This window comes from Cervus canadensis, chromosome 31 (genome assembly GCF_019320065.1).
Source record: "Cervus canadensis isolate Bull #8, Minnesota chromosome 31, ASM1932006v1, whole genome shotgun sequence".
NCBI classification, from domain to species: Eukaryota; Metazoa; Chordata; class Mammalia; order Artiodactyla; family Cervidae; genus Cervus; species Cervus canadensis.
In genome coordinates, this window is record NC_057416.1 from 23621963 (window position 1) to 23647245 (window position 25283).

General features: G+C 43.9%; 1 protein-coding gene and 1 long non-coding RNA gene across 2 annotated transcripts in view; one reads left to right on the top strand and one right to left on the bottom strand.

Moving 5' to 3' along the window:
- Positions 1-24408, bottom strand: part of LOC122432600 — an 85154-nt gene extending 60746 nt beyond the window's left edge. Inside the window, exon 1 of the long non-coding RNA XR_006266888.1 lies at positions 24107-24408. This is a non-coding gene — a long non-coding RNA (uncharacterized LOC122432600). The remainder of the gene's footprint in view (positions 1-24106) is intronic.
- A 39-nt stretch (positions 24409-24447) lies between these two features.
- Positions 24448-25283, top strand: part of TNKS (tankyrase) — a 155141-nt gene continuing 154305 nt past the window's right edge. Inside the window, exon 1 of the mRNA XM_043454621.1 lies at positions 24448-25166. Coding sequence (XP_043310556.1) covers positions 24494-25166 — 673 coding nt within the window. The 5' untranslated portion in view covers positions 24448-24493. The remainder of the gene's footprint in view (positions 25167-25283) is intronic.

A 25283-nucleotide genomic window follows, 5' to 3' on the forward strand; every position in this document is an offset into this window, starting at 1 on the left:
GGCAGATTCTTTACCACTGAGCCACCAGGAAAGCCTCGGTCTCCTACACTGGCTCCACTGGATGTTGGAGCATGCTATGCATGCCCAACTTTATGGCTCCATGGATCTGACAATATTCAGCTCATGAGCACAGCTCAGGTCTCATGGTCACTTGGTGAGCCATATGTAAGCATTCCAGTGTCTCTAAGACCCAGTAGCAAGCAAGTTTCTCAAAAGGGGAATAATCACCCCCAAAGGCTGGCAAAATTTGCTCCAAAATCCTAAGGGCTTGTCCTGTGATTCACATAGAGGGGCTGCCAAAGGCTCCAAACAGCGTCCTCATCTGCCACTTCAAGCCCCGTTCCATCTGCTGGCTTGTGTGGCCCAGTGGCAGGGCAGTTTGCACTGCATCCTGGCTTTGCCGCAGAGCCTCCTCTTGCTCTGGACCCAATTCCAAACCAGCAGCTTTGGTGCGGGGCGGGGGGAGGCGGGTCACCCAGTAAACAGGCTGGAGTCATACACTCTGAGGAATAAATGAAAGTTGCTCAGTCATGTCTGACCCTTGGCGACCGCATGGACTGTAACCTGCCATGCTCCTCTGTCCATGGAATTCTCCAGGCCAGAATACTGGAGCGACTAGCTGTTCCCTTCTCCAGGGGATCTTCCCAACCAAGGGATGGAACCCAGGTATCCTGTACTGCAGGTGGATTCTTTCCTGTCTGAGCCACCAGGGAAGCCCAAGAATACTGGAGTGGGTAGCCTAACCCTTCTCTAGGGGATATGTCTCCTCTAAAACCCAAAGAGACCCACTAGGCTTCATGCCTCTTTTTTGACTGTAGGAGGGCCAGATGCAACAACTTATTCTTCACCTTAGGAGGGATGTCTCGACATGCCCTAGAAATTTCACTGAGGCCGAAAGACCCCATCCTCAGACATGCAAATGTCTTACTAATAAGTCTACTGTCATTACAAACTCTTGCTTACTAGGTCCAATCAGAATTCTATCCTCCAGAATTTGCTGCCGGTCCAGTAGTTAGGACTCTGCACTTTTGCTACTGAGGGCCCATGTTCAATCCCTGGTTAGGGAACTAAGACCCCACAAACTGCATGGCACAGCCAAAAATTTAAAAAGATAATATCCTCAATGTGATGGGCCAATGTGGTATCTTACAGAAAAGAAATCTATATCTCTGTGGACTAATTACAGGAGTCTAGGAAGCTGACATGCTGATTTAGGACAGTGTAAACCCCATCACGGTTCTTTGACTGAATATAATGCTTTGTCTTCTCCTGTTACTTTCATGTTGTAAATTAGCCCAGATCTGCCCCTTAGAGCAGCCTCTCTCTCCTCTTCAAATGAGGGGCTTTTGGCATTCTCATTGTGCTGTTGCTGCTGCTAAGTCGCTTCAGTCGTGTCCGACTCTGTGCGACCCCATAGACGGCAGTCCACCAGGCTCCCCCATCTCTGGGATTCTCAAGGCAAGAACACTGGAGTGGGTTGCCATTTCCTTCTCCATTCTCATTGTAGTAGGCTGAATGACTTCCCAAATATTTCCACATCCTAAATCCAGAGCCCATGAAAGTGACCTTATATGACCACATTGACTTCGTAGATATGATTAAATTAGGGATTTTGAGATGGGGAGATTATCCTGGGTTATTTGGGTGGGCCTGAGTAATCACAATGGTCCTTTTTAAGAGTGAAGCAAGAGGCGTCATAGGCAGACAGAAGGTGATGTGATGGTGAAAGCCGTAATTGGACTGATGGGCTTTGGTGATGAGGGCGTTATAAGTCAAAGAATATTGGCAGCTACAGAAGCTGAAAGAGTCAAGTAAACATTATGCCCTGGGAGCCCCCAGCAGAGACCAGCACGGTCAACTCCTTGATTTTAGCCCAGTGACATGGACTGCAAACACCTCACCCCAGAACTTTGAATGAGAGAATAAATTTACTTTGTGGAAACTTATTACAGCAGCTGTAGGAAACTAAGACACTCTGCTTAAGGCTCTGAGGTCAGCCTGTGCTGTGAATTGTGATTGTGAAAAGTGAGGAGGACATTTTTGAGACTGTAGAATCCATTCCATGGCCTCCCATTCAATATGAACCATGCCATTTTGTGAACTGATCCTTGGAGGGGGTCATGATTAGTTCAAGCCCAACTTCCTTACAGCTGGTTGATTCAGGAGCACAAACTCAAGTCAATCAGTGTGCGGAGTTCTCCTGGCAACAGGGATTTATTTAGAAGTGGGTATGTGATCCAACTGGGGCCAATGAGATACAGGGAGAAACAAAGACCCATCTTTCTCTTCTGTTTTCTATTTTACTAAGAAAGAAGAAGAAATTAACCCCACCTGCTCCCACCTGCTTCTCTTTACGTGAAATAAACCCTTTTTGTTAAAGAAAAACAAAAAGAAAGAAGAAGCAATCAAGAGTCTTTCTCAATCTCCCACCGTGAAATATAGCCATTTATTGCATCTGTGCCCATATACTCTGCCTTTTTCTGTGGTACTAAGGATGAATTACCAGTTACTGCCCTCTTGATTTGAGTCCTTTTACCTACTTAAGGACATATAGCCCCAGGAATTCTTCCCTGTATCTACTGAAATATGAATTTCTCCCTCTACACTAGATTCTCCTTATCAGCACAAAAATATGCTTGTATTTTTGCCATCCTAAAAATGCCTCTCTTTAGTGACTAATAGTGGGTATGCAGTTTCTTTTTGGGTACTGGAAATGTTCTAAAATGGATTATGGCAATGGTTACACAACTCTGAATCTACTAAAAACCACGGGTGTTTCCACTTCAGATGGGTGAACTGAATGTATGTGAAGTGTCTCTCAAAAGAGCAATTATTTTGTTGTGTTTTTTTTCAAAAGAGCTATTATTTTGAAAAGAGGATATTGGCAAATATGATACTCTAAATGTTTGAAATTGGGTAGGGCAGGTCACAATGATATTTTAGCTACTTTAATAGAATATCTGAGAACATTTGCAAACTTATTCTATAAAATGATATAAATAGCATCTATTCATTAGTAAAAAACATGATAAAAAGAAAACAAATATAAAAGATAAGTGTATCCATAAAAAAGCCGTCTCTTGACCCTAACTCCTCCCTCCAGTTGTTATTTTCTTCTTCTTCTTCTCTTGGCACTAAAGTTTTCTTTTAAAATTGCCTTTACTTTTTTCAAAAAAAAAAAAAAAACATTTATTGGAGTATATCGGCTTTACAACATTGTGTTAGTTTCTGCTGTACGGTGAAGTGAATCAGCTATATATACACACATATCCCCTCATTTTTTGATTCCCTTCCCATTTAAGTCATCACAGAGCACTGGGTAGAGTTTCCTGTGCTATACAGTAGGTTCTCATTGGTCATCTATTTTATACATAGTATCAGTAGTGTATATATGTCAATTCCAATCACCCAATTCATCCCATCTCCCCTTTCCCTCTTGGTGTAAATACGGTCGTTCTCTTCCATCCTTCCTTTCCCCCACACTCTATTGAACCTATCACCTCAACACTTCAACAAAACCGCTCTTCAGGGTTGCCAGTAACTTCCATGTAGTTAAATTTCATCATCAGTTCTCAATCCTGATCTTACTCGTCCTGTCAGTCGTATTTGACCCAGTTTACCATCTCCTTCCCTGTCTTCCTTTATCTCAATTATGGCTACAAGAGTACTTATAACAAGCCACCCCCAAACTCAGGAGTTTAAAATATTTTTGCTTATTCATCTGTGAATCACATGAGTTTTCTGATCTAGGCTTGGCTCAGCTGGGCTGGGTGGGCTCCAAGCAGCAGGATGGGTTCAGATCTGTTCTACAAGTCTCTAAACTTTCTTGGACCAGTGTGCTAACTAGGTCATGTTTCTCTCCTGCTGATTATACACTTCAAGAAGGCAAGTGCAAACACAGGACGCCTCTAAGGTCTAGACTCAGAACTGGCATGGACACCTCCACCATCATTCTGCCAGCCAAAGAAAATCATGCCTTTGAGCACCAAATCAGAGAGCTGGTGAATATGCTCTGTCTTTAAGGGGAGTATTTACAAAGTAATATGGCAAAAAGCACGGACACAAGGGAACTAAGGCCTCTCATTTGATTGACTGTATAGGGCTTCCGCAACAGCTCAGTGGTAAAGAATCCATCTGCAATGCAGGAGACACAGGAGATGCAGGTTCAATCCTTGGGCCAGGAAGATCCCCTGGAGAAGGAAATGGCAACCCACTCCAGTATTCTTGCCTGGAGAGTTCCATGGATGGCGAGCTTGATGGGCTACAGTCCACAGGGTCGCAAAGAGTCAGACATGACTGAAGCGACTTAGCACACACATTCCTCCTTGAATCACTTTCTTCATTCGTTTCCAGAATACTGCATTCTACTAGTTTTACTCTTACTCCATTGACTGCTTTTCAGCAGTAGAATTATGATGCCTTGAGGCTCAGTCCTTGGACTTCTTCTCCAGTTTAGTGACTCATTTGGTGATCTCATCTAGTTTTATAGTTTTAGAAATTGTCTATATGCTGATGACTCCATTGTTTGTATCTTCACTGTGACTTCTCGCAACTCCAGACTCATATACCCAACTGTCTAAACTTGTATGCCAAACAGCAAGTTTAAACTTAACAAGTCCAAAAACAAACTCCTGATCTCTCTAAATAGTCCCCCAGGAAATAAATGGCAACTCTCTTTTTTCCAGGTGCTCAGGTAAACCCTTGGCATCATTCTTACTTCTTGTCACCACCATTTCTTACATTTTAATGGTCTCTTCCACCATAGAATCTGTTTTCAATACAGCAGCTAGAGCAGTGGTCCCCAATGTTTTTCGCACCACAAACTGGATAGGCAGAAGACAATTTTTTCCACGGATCAAGTTGTGGGGGAGGTTTTAGGATGATTCAAGCACATTATATTTATTATGCATTTTATTTCTATAATTATTACATCAGCTCCACTGCAGATCATCAGGCATTAGATCCCGGAGGTTGGGGACCCCTGAACTAGAGTAAGCTTTTAGAAATGTAGGTGAGACAAAGCCATTCTTCTGCTCAAAACCTTCAATGGCCACCCATCTCACTTGTGGCCCAGCTGGTAAAGAATCTACCTGCAATGCAGGAGACCTGGGTTCGATCCCTGGGTTGGGAAGATCCCCTGGAGGAAGGAAAGGCTACCTACTCCAGTATTCTGGCCTAGAGAATTCCACAGACTGTAGAGTCCATGGGTTCGCAAAGAGTTGGACACAACTGAGTGACTTTCACTTCACTATGACTTTATAGTACAACCCGATCTTCTGTTATTCTTTGGCCTCATATCTTTTCACCTCCTCATTCATTCTGCTCCAACTACATGAACTTCCTTGGTGTTCCTTGAACAAGCCAACTGCTTCCTGTCCCAGGACCTTTGTATCTGTTGTTCCCTTTTCCTGAAACTCTCTTTCCCAGATATAGCCAGGCTTGCTCCTTTAAATCATGACCCTTTTTTTTTACCACACATGTCCCCAGCTGTTTTTTCTGTTTCTTATTTTTTATCACCACCTGACAAGCTATAGGTTTTTACCTATTTGCTTATTGTCTATGTCTCCTCGGTGGATATGTAAGCTTCATGAGAACAAGACTTTTTGTTTTGTCCATGGTTATGTTATCAGAATGTAAAACTGTGCCTGGCATTTGATACATATAAGTATTTGATGAATGACCAGATGGATGGATAGATGACATTGAAGAATTTGGTTAACCGGGTATTAATAAAATCTGCTTGATTCACTGTGGTTGAGCTTAATGACTACTAAAACTAACCTGACAGACCTTAAATGTCTCAATAAAAAGTGACTGCCTAACGAGTGTTATTATTAATAGCATGATGGGTATGATGGAATGACCCAGAAGTACATATACAGAGGAAAAAGAGGTCAAGGATTCCCTTGCTCTTTTTTTCACCCATCTGTCTAGCTACTTTCTATGTCTCCTTGAAGCACAACAATTTCTTTAAAAACATTTATTTAATTTTAATTTTTTTTTTTTAAATTTTGGTCATGCTGCATGGCTTGTGAGATTCTAGCTCCCCGACCAGGGGTTGAACCCAGGCCCTTGGCAGCGAGAGCATGGAGTCCAAACACTGGACGGCTAGAGAATTCCCCACAGCCATTTCTTAGAAGCTATTTCCAGTAAAAACACTGGGACTACAGGGAGTTATTTTACCTTTGAAAAGAAGTCCTATCTCTGTAAATCAGGGTCAGATAAAGCTCCAGAAGAGACCTGGGTCTCACAGAGTGGACAGGCATTAATTTAACTCCTGGCATCCAAACAATGGTCCTGGAGTTATTACAGAACATAGAAGAGGGTAGGTGTTAAAAGCCCAGATGCCAGAGCCAAAATATGTTGCTTCAAATGGTGGCTCCACACTATTAAGTGTCCTGTGACCTTGGGCAAGCAACCTAAATTTTTAGTTCTTCCCTTTATCATCTGTGCAATGCCTTTAATAACAGGAAAGTTATTGAGAAGATTGTAGACTTCCCTGAAGGCTCAGACAGTAAAGAATCTGCCTGCAATGGGGGAGACGTGGGTTTGATCCCTGGGTTGGGACAATCCCCTCAAGAAGGTAATGGCAACCCACTCCAGTATTCTTTCCTGAAGAATTCCATGGACAGAGGAGTCTGGTGGGCTACAGTCCATGGGGTTGCAAAGAGTCGCACATGACTGAGCTACTGACACACGCACACACAATGGGAAGACTACATGAATTAAGGAAGGCACTTGAGACATAAAGTCCTATAGATGTACATGATACGTAGTGAGTACTGTATAGTGAGAGTGATATGGCTGCTGTTTGAAGCTCAGTTCAGTTCAGTTCAGTCGCTCAGTCGTGTCTGACTCTTTGTGACCCCATGAATCGGAGCATGCCAGGCCTCCCTGTCCATCACCAACTCCCAGAGTCTACCCAAACCCATGTCCATCAAGTCAGTGATGCCATCCAACCATCTCATCCTCTGTTGTCCCCTTCTCCTCCTGCCCCCAATCCCTCCCAGCATCAGGGTCTTTTCCAATGAGTCAACTTTTGGCATGAGGTCGCCAAAGTACTGGACTTTCAGCTTCAGCATCAGTCCTACCAATGAACACCCAGGACTGATCTCCCCTAGAATGGACTGGTTGGATCTCCTTTCAGTCCAAGGGACTCTCAAGAGTCTTCTCCAACACCATAGTTCAAAAGCATCAATTTTTCAGTGCTAGCTTTCTTCACAGTCCAACTCTCACATCCATACATGACCACTGGAAAAACCATAGCCTTGACTAGATGGACCTTTGTTGGCAAAGTAATGTCTTTGCTTTTTAATATGCTATCTAGGTTGGTCACACTTTCCTTCCAAGGAGTAGGCGGCTTTTAATTTCATGGCTGCAGTCACCATCTGCAGTGATTTTGGAGCCCCAAAAAAATAAAGCCTGACACTGTTTCCACTGTCTCCCCATCTATTTCCCATGAGGTGATGGGATCAGATGCCATGATCTTAGTTTTCTGAATGTTGAGCTTTAAGCCAACTTTTTCACTCTCCTCTTTCACTTTCATCAAGAGGCTTTTTAGTTCCTCTTCACTTTCTGCCATAAGGGTGGTGTCATCTGCATATCTGAGGTTATCGATATTTCTCCCAGCAATCTTGATTCCAGCTTGTGCTTCCTCCAGTCCAGTGTTTCTCATGATGTACTCTGCATATAAGTTAAATAAGCAGGGTGACAATATACAGCCTTGACGTACTCCTTTTCCTATTTGGAACCAGTCTGTTGTCCCATGTCCAGTTCTAACTGTTGCGTCCTGACCTGCATACAGGTTTCTCAAGAGGCAGGTCAGGTGGTCTGGTATCCCATCTCTTTCAGAATTTTCCACAGTTTATTGTGATCCACACAGTCAAAGGCTTTGGCTTAGTCAATAAAACAGAAATAGATGTTTTTCTGGAACTCTCTTGCTTTTTTGATGATCCAGCGGATGTTGGCAATTTAACCTCTGGTTCCTCTGCCTTTTCTAAAGCCAGCTTGAACATCTGGAAGTTCACAGTTTACGTATTGTTGAAGCCTGGCTTGGAGAATTTTGATCATTACTTTACTAGCATGTGAGATGAGTGCAATTGTGCGGTAGTTTGAGCATTCTTTGGGATTGCCTTTCTTAGGGATTGGAATGAAAACTGACCTTTTCTAGTCCTGTGGCCACTGCTGAGCTTTCCAAATTTGCTGGCATATTGAGTGCAGCACCTTCACAGCATCATCTTTCATGATCAAGCAGAATACATTGTTGTAATATATGGCACCATCCCCTCCTTGAATGCCCAATGCAGGGCTGGGTTATGAGAGAGTCAATCCCTAGGCAGGTTGGTAAGAAGTCCAGGCGTCCCTGAGGAGAGAGGGGTCTGGGGCTCTCAAGGAGGAGCAAAGGGCAAACATCTTTTTTTCTTCTTCTTCTACATTCCTTAGTCTTAATCACATAAAATGTTTTTTATTTTAAGTCCAGAACCGGTGATTACACAACAAACAACTCAGTTCAAACTCTGTACTAAGGAGTTGTACATTGTTGTTTTAATATAATCCTTAGGGCAGAGTTTAAACTTAGTTGTTTTATGTTTGAAGAAAGTAGGGAAAACCACTAGACCATTCAGGTATGACCTAAATCAAATCCTTTATTAGCATACAGTGGAAGTGAGAAATAGATTTAAGAGACTAGATCTGATAGACAGAGTACCTGATGAACTATGGATGGAGGTTTGTGACATTGTACAAGAAACAGGGATCAAGACCATCCCCATGGAAAAGAAATGCAAAAAAGCAAAATGACTGTCTGAGAGGCCTTACAAATAGCTGTGAAAAGAAGAGAAGCAAAAAGCAAAGGAGAAAAGGAAAGATATTCCCATTTGAATGCAGAGTTCCAAAGAATAGCCAGGAGAGATAAGAAAGGTTTCCTCAGGGATCAATGCAAGGAAATAGAGGAAAACGACAGAATGGGAAAGACTAGAGATCTCTTCAAGAAAATTGGAGAGAACAAGGGAACATTTCATGCAAAGATGGGCTCGATAAAGGACAGAAATGGTATGGACCTAACAGAAGCAGAAGATATTAGAAGAGGTGTCAAGAATACACAGAAGAACTGTACAAAAAAGATCTTCATGACCCAGATAATCACGATGGTATGATCACTCACCTAGAGCCAGACATCCTTGGAATGTGAAGTCAAGTGGGCCTTAGAAAGCATCACTACGAACAAAGCTAGTGGAGGTGATGGAATTCCAGTTGAGCTATTTCAAATCCTGAAAGATGAGGCAGTGAAAGTGCTGCACTCAATATGCCAGCAAATTTGGAAAACTCAGCAGTGGCCACAGGACTGGAAAAGGTCAGTTTTCATTCCAATCCCTAAGAAAGGCAATCCCAAAGAATGCTCAAACTACCGCACAATTGCACTCATCTCACATGCTAGTAAAGTAATGATCAAAATTCTCCAAGCCAGGCTTCAACAATACGTAAACTGTGAACTTCCAGATGTTCAAGCTGGCTTTAGAAAAGGCAGAGGAACCAGAGGTCAAATTGCCAATATCCTCTGGATCATCAAAAAAGCAAAAGAGTTCCAGAAAAACATCTATTTCTGCTTTATTGACTATGCCAAATCCTTTGACTATGTGGATCACAATAAACTGTGGAAAATTCTGAAAGAGATGGGAATACCAGACCACCTGACCTGCCTCTTGAGAAACCTGTATGCAGGTCAGGAAGCAACAGTTAGAACAGGACATGGAACAACAGACTGGTTCCAAATAGGAAAAGGAGTACGTCAAGGCTGTATATTGTCACCCTGCTTATTTAACTTATATGCAGAGTACATCATGAGAAACACTGGACTGGAGGAAGCACAAGCTGGAATCAAGATTGCTGGGAGAAATATCGATAACCTCAGATATGCAGATGACACCACCCTTATGGCAGAAAGTGAAGAGGAACTAAAAAGCCTCTTGATGAAAGTGAAAGAGGAGAGTGAAAAAGTTGGCTTAAAGCTTAACATTCAGAAAACTAAGATCATGGCATCTGGTCCCATCACCTCATGGGAAATAGATGGGGAGACAGTGGAAACAGTGTCAGGCTTTATTTTTTGGGGCTCCAAAATCACTGCAGATGGTGACTGCAGCCATGAAATTAAAAGCCGCCTACTCCTTGGAAGGAAAGTGTGACCAACCTAGATAGCATATTAAAAAGCAGAGACATTACTTTGCCAACAAAGGTCCATCTAGTCAAGGCTATGGTTTTTCCAGTGGTCATGTATGGATGTGAGAGTTGGACTGTGAAGAAGGCTGAGTGCTGAAGAATTGATGCTTTTGAACTATGGTGTTGGAGAAGACTCTTGAGAGTCCCTTGGACTGCAAGGAGATCCAACCAGAGATCAGTCCTAGGTGTTCACTGGAAGGACTGATACTGAAGGTGAAACTCTAATACTTTGGCCACCTCATCTGAAGAGTTGACTTATTGGAAAAGACCCTGATGCTGGGAGGGATTGGGGGCAGGAAGAAAAGGGGATGACAGAGAATAACATGGCTGGATGCCATCACCGACTCGATGGACATGGATTTGGGTAGACTCTGGGAGTTGCTGATGGGCAGGGAGGCCTGGCATGCTCCGATTCATGGGGTCGCAAAGAGTCAGACATGACTGAGCGACTGAACTGAACTGATCCTGCTTGAGGACAGTTTCTCCTTTCTGAAAACCTTTGGCTAATCCTTTTATCTTAAAATGTAAATTATGGGAGAGGGTCTAATAAGATCTTTACAACCTTGAGACATATTTTTGATTTAGTGTAATAACTAATTTAAAAAGTATATAACTCCCTTGCTAACACTAGGGATGGGGGCATTCTCCGTCCCCCTTCTGATGTCTATGTCAGAAGCTTTCTCGGTCCCTTTTCACTTTAATAAAACTCTGCTATACAAAAGCTCTTGCGTGATCAAACCTGGTCCCTGGTCCGGAAGGTAAATCTTCTTCGGAAATCACGAATTCGACATCGTTCACTGTAAGGGATCATCTTGGGGGCTCATCCAGGATCTTCAGGACAAGGTGAGCCCACTCAGAGCTCTAGCCTCTCTGCTTTCTGAATATACATGTTTTCGGCTTTACTTTACTCTCTGGTGTGCTTGTGTGAATGAACGACACACCATGTGTGAAACAAGTGATGAGCCCTGCTTTGATTTCGAGGTGCCTCGTAATGACTGAAGGCAGCCCCCAAAAGGGGAGTCTTGTCGGGGGTTTATACCAACCTGCCAATGCCAACAGACACCCAACCTCCCTGCAAGGGGAGTGGCCAGAGATGGGCAAAGCGTGTGGACCGACCTTTCCTATCTCAGTCATCCTTTCCTGGTCTCTTTGACCACTTTGTAATTGCGTGGGGAATGAGAACTACTAACTTAATCTGTCAGATCAAAGAATTTCGAGGGACTTGTGATCCATGCCCTTACTGTGTACTTTTACTTAGACCTCAAGCTTGGTAGTCACGGGGAACCCAGACTTGCTGGGAGCACGTCTGGGAGTGAGGCGGAACTCTAGCTCCAGGAACGTCTCTCAGGCGAGAGGTCATTCTCTTGGTTGCCTGCCTCAGGGGCCAGCCCCCTGAAAGTGAGTCTTTGTCATGGCTATGCCTCCAATCTATGTGGACAGAAGCACTGCTGGTGAACATGAGGTTTTTGAAGACACAGATCGGGAATTGCAGGACCTGGTCAGATTGGAAGTGCAATGGGCTTCTTCCTTTGGTAGTGCTAGCTCTCAGCAGGCCAGAGGAGGCTCTCTGATGGCTTCTGTCTCAACTCCCTAGATATTCTTTCTGTGGTATGTGTGGAAATGAACTGGAAGGACTGGCCCTAGTAGCTTGAGGAAAAAATCACTTTTTCCTCGCGGGTCAACCCTTTCGCTATCACATATACTGATGTGGCAATGACTCACTGCTTCTACCTGCGGTCAGGACTATACTCAGGAATGTGTATAGGCACAGGAAAGACGGATGCTTCCCCTAGGAGTCCCAGGAAACAGTCCAGGAAAGCTACTCTGCTGCACTCGGGGTGACATCAGAGGAGGCGTGAAAATCAAACAAGGTCTTGGTGGTAAGGAACTGGAAATCAATCTGGGATGCCATCAAGTCTACCCCTGGTGCATCTCCACCCCACCCCGGTGGTAGAACCGGGGGGGACGAGTAAGAGGCCTGTGTCAGTAAGGGGGAGACCAAGTCCAGCCAGGGAAGGAAAGTTTTGGTGGAGTCTGTCTACATCCCCATATTGAGCAGGGAAGGATGCCTCTGGTGGAAAGAAGCCACGGCTGTGGATGCCACTTTTTTCTCTCTTACAGATAGGAGCTAACAGTTCCAGAACCACTTCTTTAAAATGTATTTGAAAAACTGGGACACGTTTGACCCCCAGAGTTTAAAAAAGACACTCCTGATCTTCTTCTGTGATACTGAATGGCCACAGTATCCTTTAGAAGATGGGGAACGCTGGCCTGTTGAAAGGTCTCTTAATTATGATATTGTTTTGCAACTAGACTGGTTCTGCGGAAAACAAGAGAAATGGGTAGAAGTGCCATATATGTTGCTCTTTATCTCTCTGCGCGACATGCCAGACTTGTGTCCTAAGGGTTCAGATTTGGGTGTGAAACCTACAGCTGCCTCCTGTTCTCTTACTTTGCCCCTGTATCTGGAGCTCCCAACTGAGCAGGTTGAGAATTAGGGCGCCCTTCCAGAAGGGTTTGCCTCAGTCTCGGTAGAAACTCAAACAGTCCCAAATGTGGTTGAGACTATTCAGAGGATCCAAAAAGTACATCGAATCCTTTATGGGACTAACTTTACTTTATGAGCTTACTTGGATAGTTGCAATACATGTCTTGGGACAGACGCTGACTCCTGACTCCAGAGCTTGAGTTTTGGGGGAAGCTACTACTTTTGGAGATGAATGGCTTAAAGGTAAGCAGAAAGAAGGAACATGAAATAGTCTTCCTCCCTACTGGGAGCCAAGCAGTTCCCATAACAGAGTCACTTTGCTGGATGTATTCTTGAAGGACTCAAGCGAGCGCGCACTGACTTTAAACTATGCTAAGCTGGCTGACGTAGAACAGGGAGAGAAGGAAACCCCTGGTAAATTCCTAGATAGACTACGGGAGGCTCTCCGAAAGTATACCAACGTTGATCTTGAAATTACAGAGGGAGAAATGATCTTAAAAGATAGATTTCTCACTCAGTTGGCTTCAGATATCTGCTGAAAGTTACCAAAACAGGAGTTTGGACCAAATCAGTCTTTAGAAAAACTGTTGCAGCTGGCTCAGACAGTATATTATGGTAGGGAAAATAAGGATGAAAATAGGAAAAATGAACCAGACAAAAGACTGACAGCCCAACAATGGCTATTAGACCTGCTCTGAAACAGCCTGAAAAAAAATGCCCAGAGGGACCCAGGTGAAAAGGGATGGACTTGTTATTACTGTGGGAAGGAGGGGGATCTCAAGCGGAATTGCCCTCAAGTGGGATTGCCCTCAAGCATCTAAGCCGCCCCAGCTCCGTGTCTGGTCTGCAAGGACCTCATTGGTGAAGAGACTGCCCTCCAAGGTGTAGGCCCCAGGGGTCAGACTCTCAAGGCAATTGGGCCTGAAGGTACCTGGGCATCGCCACACAAGCTCCCATCCTAATTACACCTGAGGAACCCCGGGTATGAATAACTGTGAGGGGCCAATCCATGGATTTCTTTTGGACACTGGGGCAACTTTCTCTGGGCTCACTGAAACCCCTGGTCCGCACTCCTCCTGATCCACTACAGTAATGGGACTGTCAGGACGAGCCAAACGCTATCATTTCAGTCATCCTTCAAGCTGCAACTGGGACTTTGTGCTATTTTCTCGAGTTTCTGGTTGTGCTGGAGTCTCCCTCACCCCTTCTGAGGAGGGATATACTGAGCAAGGTCCAGGCCTTTGTTTTCATGAATATGGAACCTGCTCTTTTAACTAAAGAAAGTGTAAATCCTACAGTGGGGGCTGATGAAAAAACTGTGGGTTGAGCACAAAATACTGTTCCTATCGTTATCAAGCTCAAAGACCCTCACTTATTTCAAAAGCAGTATCCACTAAAGGCTGAGGTTAAGGAAGGGTTAAAATCCATCATTGAAAATTTAAAGGAACAGAGGCTATTAATTCCCTGTAACAGTCCATACAACACTCCTATTTTGGGTGTGAAAAAAGTCAAATAATAAATGGAAACTTGTTCAAGATATGCAAATAAGTGCCTAATCCTTATACTTTGTCTGAAATTCCTAAACAAGTCAAACATGACTTTAAGACAATTGAGAGAATTCTTGGACATTACAGGCTATTGCTGCATTTGGATTCCGGGTTATGGGGAACTTGCCTAGCCTTTATATAAACTGGTTTTAGAAAAGACAGAGGAACCAGAGATCAAATTGCCAACATCCACTGGATCATCAAAAAAGCAAGAGAGTTCCAGAAAAACATCTATTTCTGCTTTATTGACTACGCCAAAGCCTTTGACTGTGTGGATCATAATAAACTGTGGAAAATTCTGAAAGAGATGGGAATACCAGGCCACCTGACCTGCCTCTTGAGAAACCTGTATGCAGGTCAGGACCCAACAGTTAGAACTGGACTTGGAACAACAGACTGGTTCCAAATAGGAAAAGGAAGGCTGTATATTGTCACCCTGCTTATTTAACTTATATGCAGAGTACATCATGAGAAACGCTGTGCTGGAGGAAGCACAAGCTGGAATCAAGATTGCTGGGAGAAATATCGATAACCTCAGATATGCAGATGACACCACCCTTATGGCAGAAAGTGAAGAGGAACTAAAAAGCCTCTTGATGAAAGTGAAAGAGGAGAGTGAAAAAGTTGGCTTAAAGCTTAACATTCAGAAAACTAAGATCATGGCATCTGATCCCATCACCTCATGGGAAATAGATGGGGAGACAGTGGAAACAGTGTCAGACTTCATTTTTCTGGGCTCCAAAATCACTGCAGATGGTGACTGCAGCCATGAAATTAAAAGCCGCTTACTCCTTGGAAGGAAAGTTTTGACCAACCTAGATAGCATATTAAAAAGCAGAGACATTACTTGGTCAATAAAAGTCCATCTAGTCAAGGCTATGGTTTTTCTAGTAGTCATGTAAGGATATGAGAGTTGGACTATAAAGAAAGCTGGGCACCGAAGAATTGATGCTTTTGAATATGGTGTTGGAGAAGACTCTTGAGAGTCCCTTGGACTGCAAGGAGATCCAACCAGACCATTCCTAAAGGAGATCAGTCCTGGGTGTTCATTGGTAGGACTGATGTTGAAGCTGAAACTCCAATACCTTGGCTACCTGATGTGAAGAGCTGACTCATTTGAAAAGATCCTGATGCTGGGAAAGATTGAGGGCAGGAGGAGAAGGGGACGACAGAGGATGAGATGGTTGGATGGCATCACTGACCTGATGGACATGGGTTTGGGTGGACTCCGGGAGTTGGTGATGGACAGGGAGGCCTGGCCTGCTGTGGTTCATGGGGTCGCAAAGAGTCGGACACGACTGAGCAACTGAACTGAACTGAAACTTCTCTCCTACAGGCTCCAACTTTTAGCTGTCTCACAGGATCAGAGTTTAGTTTGTTACTGAAAAAGGCTATGGCCACATGGAATAAGGGTAATTGTTACTAATGCCTAAAGCTCATAAGTTTACTAATGGGCAAAATGTTATTGTACTAACTTTTCATGATGTAGGTGGGATCTTAAACTCTAAAGTTTAAGGCAATAGTGCTCCACCTTTAAAGCTGCTGTAACTCAAGGGGTGTTGAAAGCTCTAGGAATAGAATATCACTAACACTGTTCCTGGAGACCCCAATCCTCAGGAAAGTTGAAAAGGCTAATGACATTATTAAGAGGCATCTGTGTAAGCTAACTCAGGAAACACAAGACAGTTAGTTTAAAGTTTTACCCATACCTTTAATGAGGGTTTGAACTGCCCCTAAGAAGAATGGACTGTCTCTAAGGCAGACTGTCTTTGTGCACAGATATTTCCATAGATCCTGAAGCCTTAGAATTAAGTATGTGACTCAGCTTTTAGCTTTTCAACAGACATTACTGGGAGGCTTACTCCTGACCCAGCCTTTGAGTCAAATAAGCTGCTATTTGAGCCAGGAGCCAAGATGGGCCTGAGAATCTAGGTGGGCTTGCTTTTGCTGACTCCAAAAGTCATGAGTGTGCCATTTGACCCTCAAGACAGCGACTTCCTGTCCTGGACTCATTCCTACGGTGCATTCCACAATCGGTCTGATTGCTGGATCTGCGGAGCACTCCCCTCCTCATCAATTGAAGACTTCCCATGGTGGGTTTCTCCACTTAAAGGAAAGGACTTTCTTCAACTCTGTGATGACATCTAACAAGCCTAAGATGGACTGATGTAACTATGGACATAATGTGACTTTTAATTTTGATTATGTTTTAACTTGGTTTAATGACTATTTTGCCTTACATCTGTAACTGTATAATGGGGTTTGTTTCTAACCATCTGAAAGCTTTTAAGTTATAAATGGTTGTTCAAGCTCCTATGAGTGCCACAACCTCCTCAAACTATTACTTGGTACCCCTGGATCAAAGGCCCTCAATATGAGGGTTAGGAGAATATGTTGCCTCAACAATTCAGGGATGATGCCCCTCAACAGCAGGAAGTAGTTATGCAATGAAAATGATGCTCCTTTCCCATGGCAATGTAATTCTCCTAAAAGAAAAGGGGGGAATAAGAGAGTCAATTCCTAGGCAGGTTGACAAGAAGTTCGGGCCCCCAAGGAGAGAGGGGTCTGGGGCTCTCAAGGATGAGATGGTGTTAGTTGCTGAGTCATGTCCAACTCTTTGCAACCCCATGGAATGCAACCTGCCAGGCTTCTCTGTTGATGGGATTCTCCAGGCAAGAATACTGGAGTGGGTTGCCATTTCCTTCTCCAGGGGATCTTTCCAACCTGGGGATTGAACCAGGGTCTCCGGCATTGCAGGCAAATTCTTTACCATCTGAGCCACCAAGGAAGCCTCAAGGAGGAAATAGGGGTCTGGAATTCTCAAGGAAGAGGAAAGGACAATCATCCTTTTTTTCTTTCTCTATATTCCTTAGTCTTAGCCACATAAAATGTTTTTTTCTTTAAGCCTAGAACTGATGATTACACAACAAACAACTCAGTTTAAACTCTGTACTAAGGATTATATTACAATAATGTATCCTGCTTGAGGACAGTTTCTCCTTCCTGAAACCTTCTGGCTAATCCTGTTATCTTAAAATGTCCATTATGGGAGTGAGTCTAGTGAGATCTTTACAACCTTGAGACATTCTTTTGATTTAGTGTAATAACGAATTTAAAAAGTATTAACTCCCTTGCTAACACTAGGGATGGGGGCATTCTCCATTCCCCTTCTGATGTCTATGTGAAAAGCTTTCTCTGCCCTTTTTCACTTTAACAAAACTCTGCTACACAAAAGCTCTTGAGTGATCAAACAACCTGGTCCCTGATCTGGAAGGTAAATCTTCTATTCAGAGATCACAAATCAGACACCATTCACTGTAAGCTATCAGTTACATGCTGCTTAGTACCCTAGATGCACTGGCCTTGGAGCACTCACATTGTGTTCACATCTGCTGATGGATCTGTCTCCCCCACTAGACCATAAACCTTCAATATTTAGAGCCAGGTCCAATTCATTTTGATAATCTCTGCCTGGCATGGCACCTGGCACCTAGAAAACACTTTCGAGCCTATAGGGGCCAAGATCTACTGAGTAAAGTCATCTAGATCTCAATCACTAAAAGGAATGGTAGAGAATAATTGCCCTCTCACAATACCAAGTAGCAGGAACTATGCAAATCCAGTTTATTGTCACATGGAAAAATAAGCCAGGGGCTTCATATCACCGGATTTTCCAAAGCCCTTTATTCATTTTCTATTGCTGCTATAACAATTAACAACCTTAATTCCATCTGTGACCTTGAATGCACTTTGCCATGTAAGGTAACATATTCACAGATCCCAGGGATCAGGGCATGGCTATACTTGGGGTGCTATTATTTGGCCTACTACAAGTCCCAAATATAGACAGAAAAATAAATGCTGGATTGTTCTATGCTTTCTCTGATATACGGCCTTTCATTTGTTGGGTTGGCTTTTTCTCTCTCAGGCTATAGGTCCTTCTCATGTATTTGGTGACTCATTGTGTAAGCGCATCTTCTCTGGGAGATTGTAGCAAATGTTCACTGACTCCAGGAACTACGGCTGTGTGGCTTTCCCTGGAGTTGACTGTGGTTTTTCCGGCTCTGTAGTTTCTCAGCAGGCTCTATGGTTTCTCAGTATTGTGGGCAGAATCTTTGGAGGGAGAAACATGCAAACTTCCACACTGAGGAGCCCTCCTTTGCAGAATCTCCACCTCCCCCACATCATGACTACATCCAGAAGGGAAGATTTCCCTCTTCTTTTCCAGTTTCCAAGCCTTTTTTTCCTTTAAGATACTATGAAAAAAGACGTATGAGAGGCTAGAGATCAACATTAGCAGGTGAAAAGGAACCTACTTGTAACTGGGCAGGCAAAACCAGTCCTGTCTCCCAGGTAACCTTTAATGTCCCATACCAGAGGCCTTCTCCAGTTTTTGATAATAAGAGCTGACATTTACATAGCATTTAGCAAGTGCCAGAAGCTGTTCTAAGCAACTTGGCATATATTAACTCATTTATTTCTCCCAACTCTTAATATCCCCACCTTGCAGATGGGTCTACAGACGTTGAATAACTTCTGGATTATTCAATGTTTTATTCTGAGCAACATCAAAACAAAAGCAAGGTATGAAGGAATGGGTAACAGCCAGAGAAACTGCACACACACATACCATTTAGCTCAAACAGCTTCTACTCATTTATTTCCTTCAACCAGCCAAACAATGCAAGCAGGCAAGAGGAGAAGTGGGTGGAATCCTGTTCCAGGATGGACTAGTGCCTCTCACTCCCTTGGGTGCCGCTCATTCTCGCAGAATCAGTGTTCATCAAGGCTTGGCTGGCTGGTACACTGCTCTGATTAGGGAGGCTGAGCCCTCAGGCTTGGCCTCACTGTTGGTCTGCAGCAGCATCAGCCCTATTCTGATTGCTGTGCTGTGCTTAGTCGCTCAGTCCTGTCTGACTCTTTGTGACCCTATGGACTGTAGCCCACCAGGCTCTTCTGTCCATGGGTTTTCTCCAGGCAAGATCACTGGAGTGGGTGGCCATGCCCTGCCCCAGGGGATCTTCCCAACCCAGAGATTGAACCCAGGTCTCCCGCACTGCAGGCAGATTCTTTACCATCTGAGCTGCTGCTGCTGCTGCTGCTAAGTCACTTCAGTCGTGTCCGACTCTGTGCAACCCCATACACGGCAGACCACCAGGCTCCCCCATCCCTGGGATTCTCCAGGCAAGAACAATGGAGTGGGTTGCCATTTCCTTCTCCAATGCATGAAAGTGAAAAGTGAAAGTGAAGTCGCTTAGTCATGTCCGACTCTTCACGACCCCATGGACTGCAGCCCACCAGGCTCCTCTGTCCATGGGATTTTCCAAGCAAAAGTACTGGAGTGGGGTGCCACTGCCTTCTCCTCTGAGCCACTAGGGAACTCCAAAGTCACGTAAGCCATTACATCATTACATATGCATTATTATATATAGTTATATCATAGTTACCTCATTTCCACATCAATATATTCCAGAACTTTGGAGAACTTTCCTAAACATGTTTATGACTTTGGAAGTTTTTCTAAACTTGTTTATAACCTTTGGAACTTTTCTAAACTTGTTTATGACCAGGTGTTTATCTTTTTTGAATGAGAAAGCCATGTGCTAATCCTTCATGGGGAATATGTGGACGATTTTAATCACTTTTGGAAAAAAATGTTTACAAGAAATGCTTTGGGAAAGCTAGTTTACCATTTTTAAAGTACAGCAAATAGATTTTTATTTATCCTTGTTAAAATGTAGAATGAGCCATCCTTTAATCACACACAGCTAGTTAGTGACAAAGTTAGGATTCACATTCAAGCAGTCTAAATGCAGAATCCACATGCTTAACTACTAATATTGTCCTGTCATCAATGCCCATGATGCCAGAAGCCCAGGTTTCTCTATGAAGGTATTACTACTACCTAAGCTGAGAGAATGTTTAGCTGAAGTTTTATTCAGAAACCCAGGAGAATCTTTTTTTGTAAAGCTATAGGTGAACACGGCCTGGAACTAACAGTTCCTTGTTCCACTCAACACTACTCCCAAGTGTACAGTTCATACCAGAGAAAATCCAGTTCATCAGAGGGCAGACAATAGATGTCTTGTGAGCAACATCCAGAGGACCCTGCTAAGTAAAAGATAAAAATCAACTGCAGGGGGGATGCAAATAAACTAATATATAGGGAATCTTTAAATTATTATAATTTTCTTCCCTTGTAATAAGTTGCTTTACCTAATAAAATTTTCTCTGGCACAATGCGGTTAGCATGATTGCAACTGTTAGAATTTTTGTTCATCTATCGGTTCAGTTGAGTCACTCAGTCATGCTATTTCAAATCCTAAAAGATGATGCTGTGAAAGTGCTGCACTCAATATGCCAGCAAATTTGGAAGACTCAGCAGTGGCCACAGGACTGGAGGGTCAGTTTTCATTCCAATCCCAAAGAATGCTCAAACTACCGCACAATTGCACTCATCTTACATGCAAAATGATGCTCAAAATTGTTCACCTATAGCTTTACAAAAAAAGGTTCTCCTGGGCTTCTGGATAAAACTTCAGCTAAATATTCTCTCAGCTTAGTAGTAATACCTTCATAGAGAAATCTGGGCTTCTGGCATCATGGGCATTGATGACAGAAGGACAACAGTATCTTCTTCTAAGTCCCAGGTGAGGAAATGGCACTGTCTCAGCCAAAAGATAACTTTAGTTTGTGCTGTGGTTGCAGAGGAGGCAATGCAGAGAGCACTGAAGAATAAGTGGACTCAGTACATAGGAGACACTGCCAGCGAACTCGGATCTGGAGCAGATCAGTAGGAAGGATATGGATGGAGTAAAGACACCAGGTCTAACGGCAGTAAAGACACCACACAAGTTCATGACTATGTAATTTACAAAGATTATCCTATGGGGAGAAAAATAAATATCACAACACTGTCCTAAAGATGAGTGACCTTTGAATTGGTGGCTCTTTTGTGTCAGCAATATGGTTTCAAGAGAGTGTTGTGTGCTCACAATTTTATGCCACTTGGACATGATTTTTCTGAAAACATTTAAAATAAGATGCTATACAACTATGATACTCAACAACAGTTACTGGAGATAGTAAGGGCCTGGGAGGAATCTTCAATTTTCAGAAGAAACAATTAAATCTGATTCTCTCTGTTTAAGATTCCTGTTACATGTAAAACAGTGGTATTTATTCCTAGTCACTATCTTTGCCATAAGGGAAATTGTGAGGTGAATGCTATCAGTAGTCGCTATTAACCCTTTATGTATGACACAGAAGAGCATGAAACTAAAAACCGAGATGTCCTTACAAAACACCCTGGTCTTTCAACCCTCACAAAAATGCTATAATAAAATCAGAATTTTAGAATGACAGAGTTGAAGCCTATCTACCATGACTAGCCAGCTAGTAACCACCAGAGATGTGATTCAAGCCCAGGATTGTTTTACTATAAACTCTGAATTTTTTTCATGAGGGTACAGTGCATCCCTCATGGAACTGGGTTTAGATATAAAGCAGCAGGTAATGATATCTGCTCTTTCATGTTTAGAGCTCAACATTAGTGCATACAAACCCAAACCTTATAAATACTTAATGTTAAGCACTTTTACTACTTTCCAGTGAAGGGGAAAAAATTGCAATTGATTGAATGCATTTTCAGACACTGTTTACCAGTAGAATCAGTTCAGTTCAGTTCAGTTCAGTCGCTCAGTCGTGTCCGACTCTTTGCGACCCCATGAACCGCAGCACACCAGGCCTCCCTGTCCATCACCAACTCCCGGAGTTTACTCAAACTCATGTCCATCGAGTCGGTGATGCCATCCAGCCATCTCATCCTCTGTCATCCCCTTTTCCTCCTGCCCTCAATCTTTCCCAGCATCAGGGTCTTTTCCAATGAGTCAGTTCTTCACATCAGGTGGCCAAAATATGGGAGTTTCAGCTTCAACATCAGTCCTTTCAAAGAACACCCAGGACTGACCTCCTTTAGGATGGACTGGTTGGATTTCCTTGCAGTCCAAGGGACTCTCAAGAGTCTTCTCCAACACCACAGTTCAAAAGCATCAATTTTTTGGTGCTCAGCTTTCTTCACAGTCCAACTGTCACATCCATACGTGACCACTGGAAAAACCATAGCCTTGACTAGACGGACCTTTGTTGGCAAAGTAATGTCTCTGCTTTTTAATATGCGATCTAGGTTGGTCATAACTTTCCTTTCAAGGAGTAAGCGTAGAATAGTTTCAGGCAATTCAGCCTTTTTAAAATATCTCTATCCAGCAGAAACTTTTAAGTTTATTTTGTACAGATAAACAGACATATTAGATGCATTTTGAATTAGGGTGAACATTACTATCAGTAACTGGCCATCAGGGTAGCAGATAACGTAATTCCCATGTTCCCATTCAGGGACAGGGTCACAGTAAAGGGGCCAAAGGGGAGTTATGGACATCTAATGCACATGTTGATTCACCAGCTCCTCAATGCCACCTCGTGCTGTCCATTACGATTCAAAACCAGGAGAATGTGTGAACAGATTTTAGTTACACTGAGGGAAGTTTTTCTATCCAGTCACACATTTGTCAATATGTGAACAATGGCACAAATTTATCAAACAGACAGATAATGTTAGTATTATAATCTGTAATCACAGACTAGATGGCAATAAATGTCATTCATAACATTATGTTTTTGACCTTATTGTATTTAATGGTAGTCATAAATAAACTTACCTACTTATTTGGATGGGAATGTTAGCATTACACTAATTAGACTGAATAATGAACATGTGAAAGGACAGTTTATCATGTGGTTTAGTATTCTGCAAAACACAATTTCTACCTGACCCATCTAAATCTTGGGCATTTCTTAAGACACAGAATCTCCATCTATGTCCACTCTCTTGGAATAATGCTATTTTTTTAAAATTTCCATAATGCCTACTTTACTATTAAACAAGAAGCAGGAAATGGAGACCTTAATGAGATGATCCAAATCATTGATACATTTCTTTCGATGGTAGACAATAAAAAAAGGAAGGTATAGGCAGAGGAAAGAAAAAGAAATGCTGAAGAATGGCTTTTGAAGGTGAGTGATGGGTGTAGCAAGCCGGTTTTTATCTTAGTTTGGGAAGGAGAGGGAAGAGGGATGAGAGGAATAAAGAAGAGAAGGTCAGCTAAAAAGAATTCAAAAGAAACGAACATGTTTGTCATTATTTCAGTCGAGTTTAAGGTGAGAAATGAAAGCACAAAGGTAACAACAGAAAAAACATAACTTTAGTAGTTAACATTTATTGAACTATTAATTCCATTTTGCAGAGGGGAACCTAAGACACAGAGGGGTTAAATAGCTTGCCCAAATCTACATAGCTCGTTCATGGCAGAAACTCAATTTCAATCCTTGCAATCTGAACTTCTATTTTAAAACGAGGTACTTAACAAAGCACATAAAGTGAGAACTCTCATAGAGAGGGGATATAGAGACCAAGGGATTAACTGAGAGGGGGAGAAGGCTGCATTAATTTTTTTTTTTTTTTTTACCAGTAGGCTAATTATGTGTGTTAGTCTCTCAGTAGTGTCCGACTCTTTGCGACCCCATGGACTGTAGCCCATCAGGCTCCTCTGTCCACGAGATTCTCCAGGCAAGAATACTGGAGTGGGTTGCCATTCCCTTCTCCAGGGGATCTTTCCGACCCAGGAATCAAACTTGAGTCTCCTGCATTGCAGGCAGATCTTTACCATCTGAACCACAAGGGAAGCAGACAGAACATTTTGTAAATGTTAGCTCATTTAATTCCGCTAACAATTCTGTGAGATAGATACTAGCTCATTTTTCAGACAGGGGCACTTGACATTTGATAAACGATACATACCTTGCACAGAATTCCATCTCACGCAGGTTCTGCAGCAAGACAAGTAAGCCTGAAGGAGACTTGGCAACAGAACGGAACAGGGCAAGGTAAACAAGTTCAAAGCGAGAAATGCAGGAAAAGTTTCTCACTTAAGCCTAGGCTAGTTCCAGTTTTCAAATCTCCCCGGCCAGCCCGCGAAGGCGTCACAAAGCCCGCCCCTCGGTGGCGAGGCCACGCCCCCTTTCGCGGAGGGGCTCGGAGCTCCCAATACTTCCCTCCCACCCTTTGACCACGCCCACTCCTCCTAGCATCATTTCCTGTGCGCTGGGCGCTAATTGGTCCGGCAGTCGGAAGTGAGGGCGGGCGGTGGGGCCGTTGCCGCAGTGACAGAGCTGGGGGAGTCCGAAGATGGCGGCGTCGCGTCGCTCTCAGCATCATCACCACCATCATCAACAACAGCTCCAGCCCGCCCCAGGGGCTTCGGCGCCGCCGCCTCCACCTCCCCCCCCACTCAGCCCGGGCCTGGCCCCTGGGACCACCCCGGCCTCCCCTACGGTGGGCAGCCTGGCCCCGTTCGCCTCCCCGAGGCACGGCCTAGCGCTGCCGGAGGGGGATGGCAGTCGGGATCCGCCCGACAGGCCCAGATCCCCGGACCCGGTTGACAGTGCCAGCTGTTGCAGTCCCACGAGCACAATCTGTACGGTCGCCGCCGCTCCCGTGGTCCCGGCGGTTTCTGCCTCATCTGCCGTCGGGGTCGCTCCCAACCCAGCCGGCGGCGGCAGTAACAATTCACCGTCGTCCTCTTCTTCCCCGACTTCTTCCTCCTCTTCCTCTCCATCCTCCCCCGGATCGAGCTTGGCGGAGAGCCCCGAGGCGGCCGGAGTTAGCACCACAGCACCATTGGGGCCTGGGGCTGCGGGCCCGGGGCCAGGGGTCCCAGCAGTGAGCGGGGCCCTGCGGGAACTGTTGGAGGCCTGTCGCAATGGGGACGTGTCCCGGGTAAAGAGGCTGGTGGACGCGGCAAACGTGAATGCTAAGGACATGGCCGGCCGGAAGTCTTCTCCCCTGCACTTCGCTGCAGGTCAGAGACTTTTTGAATTGTTTATTAAGGGTTTTGGTGTTTGGCACTGGGGTCCGGGTAGGGAAAGAAAACGAGTTATGATGATGGGAACGATGGGGGCGTGGTGATGATGCCTCA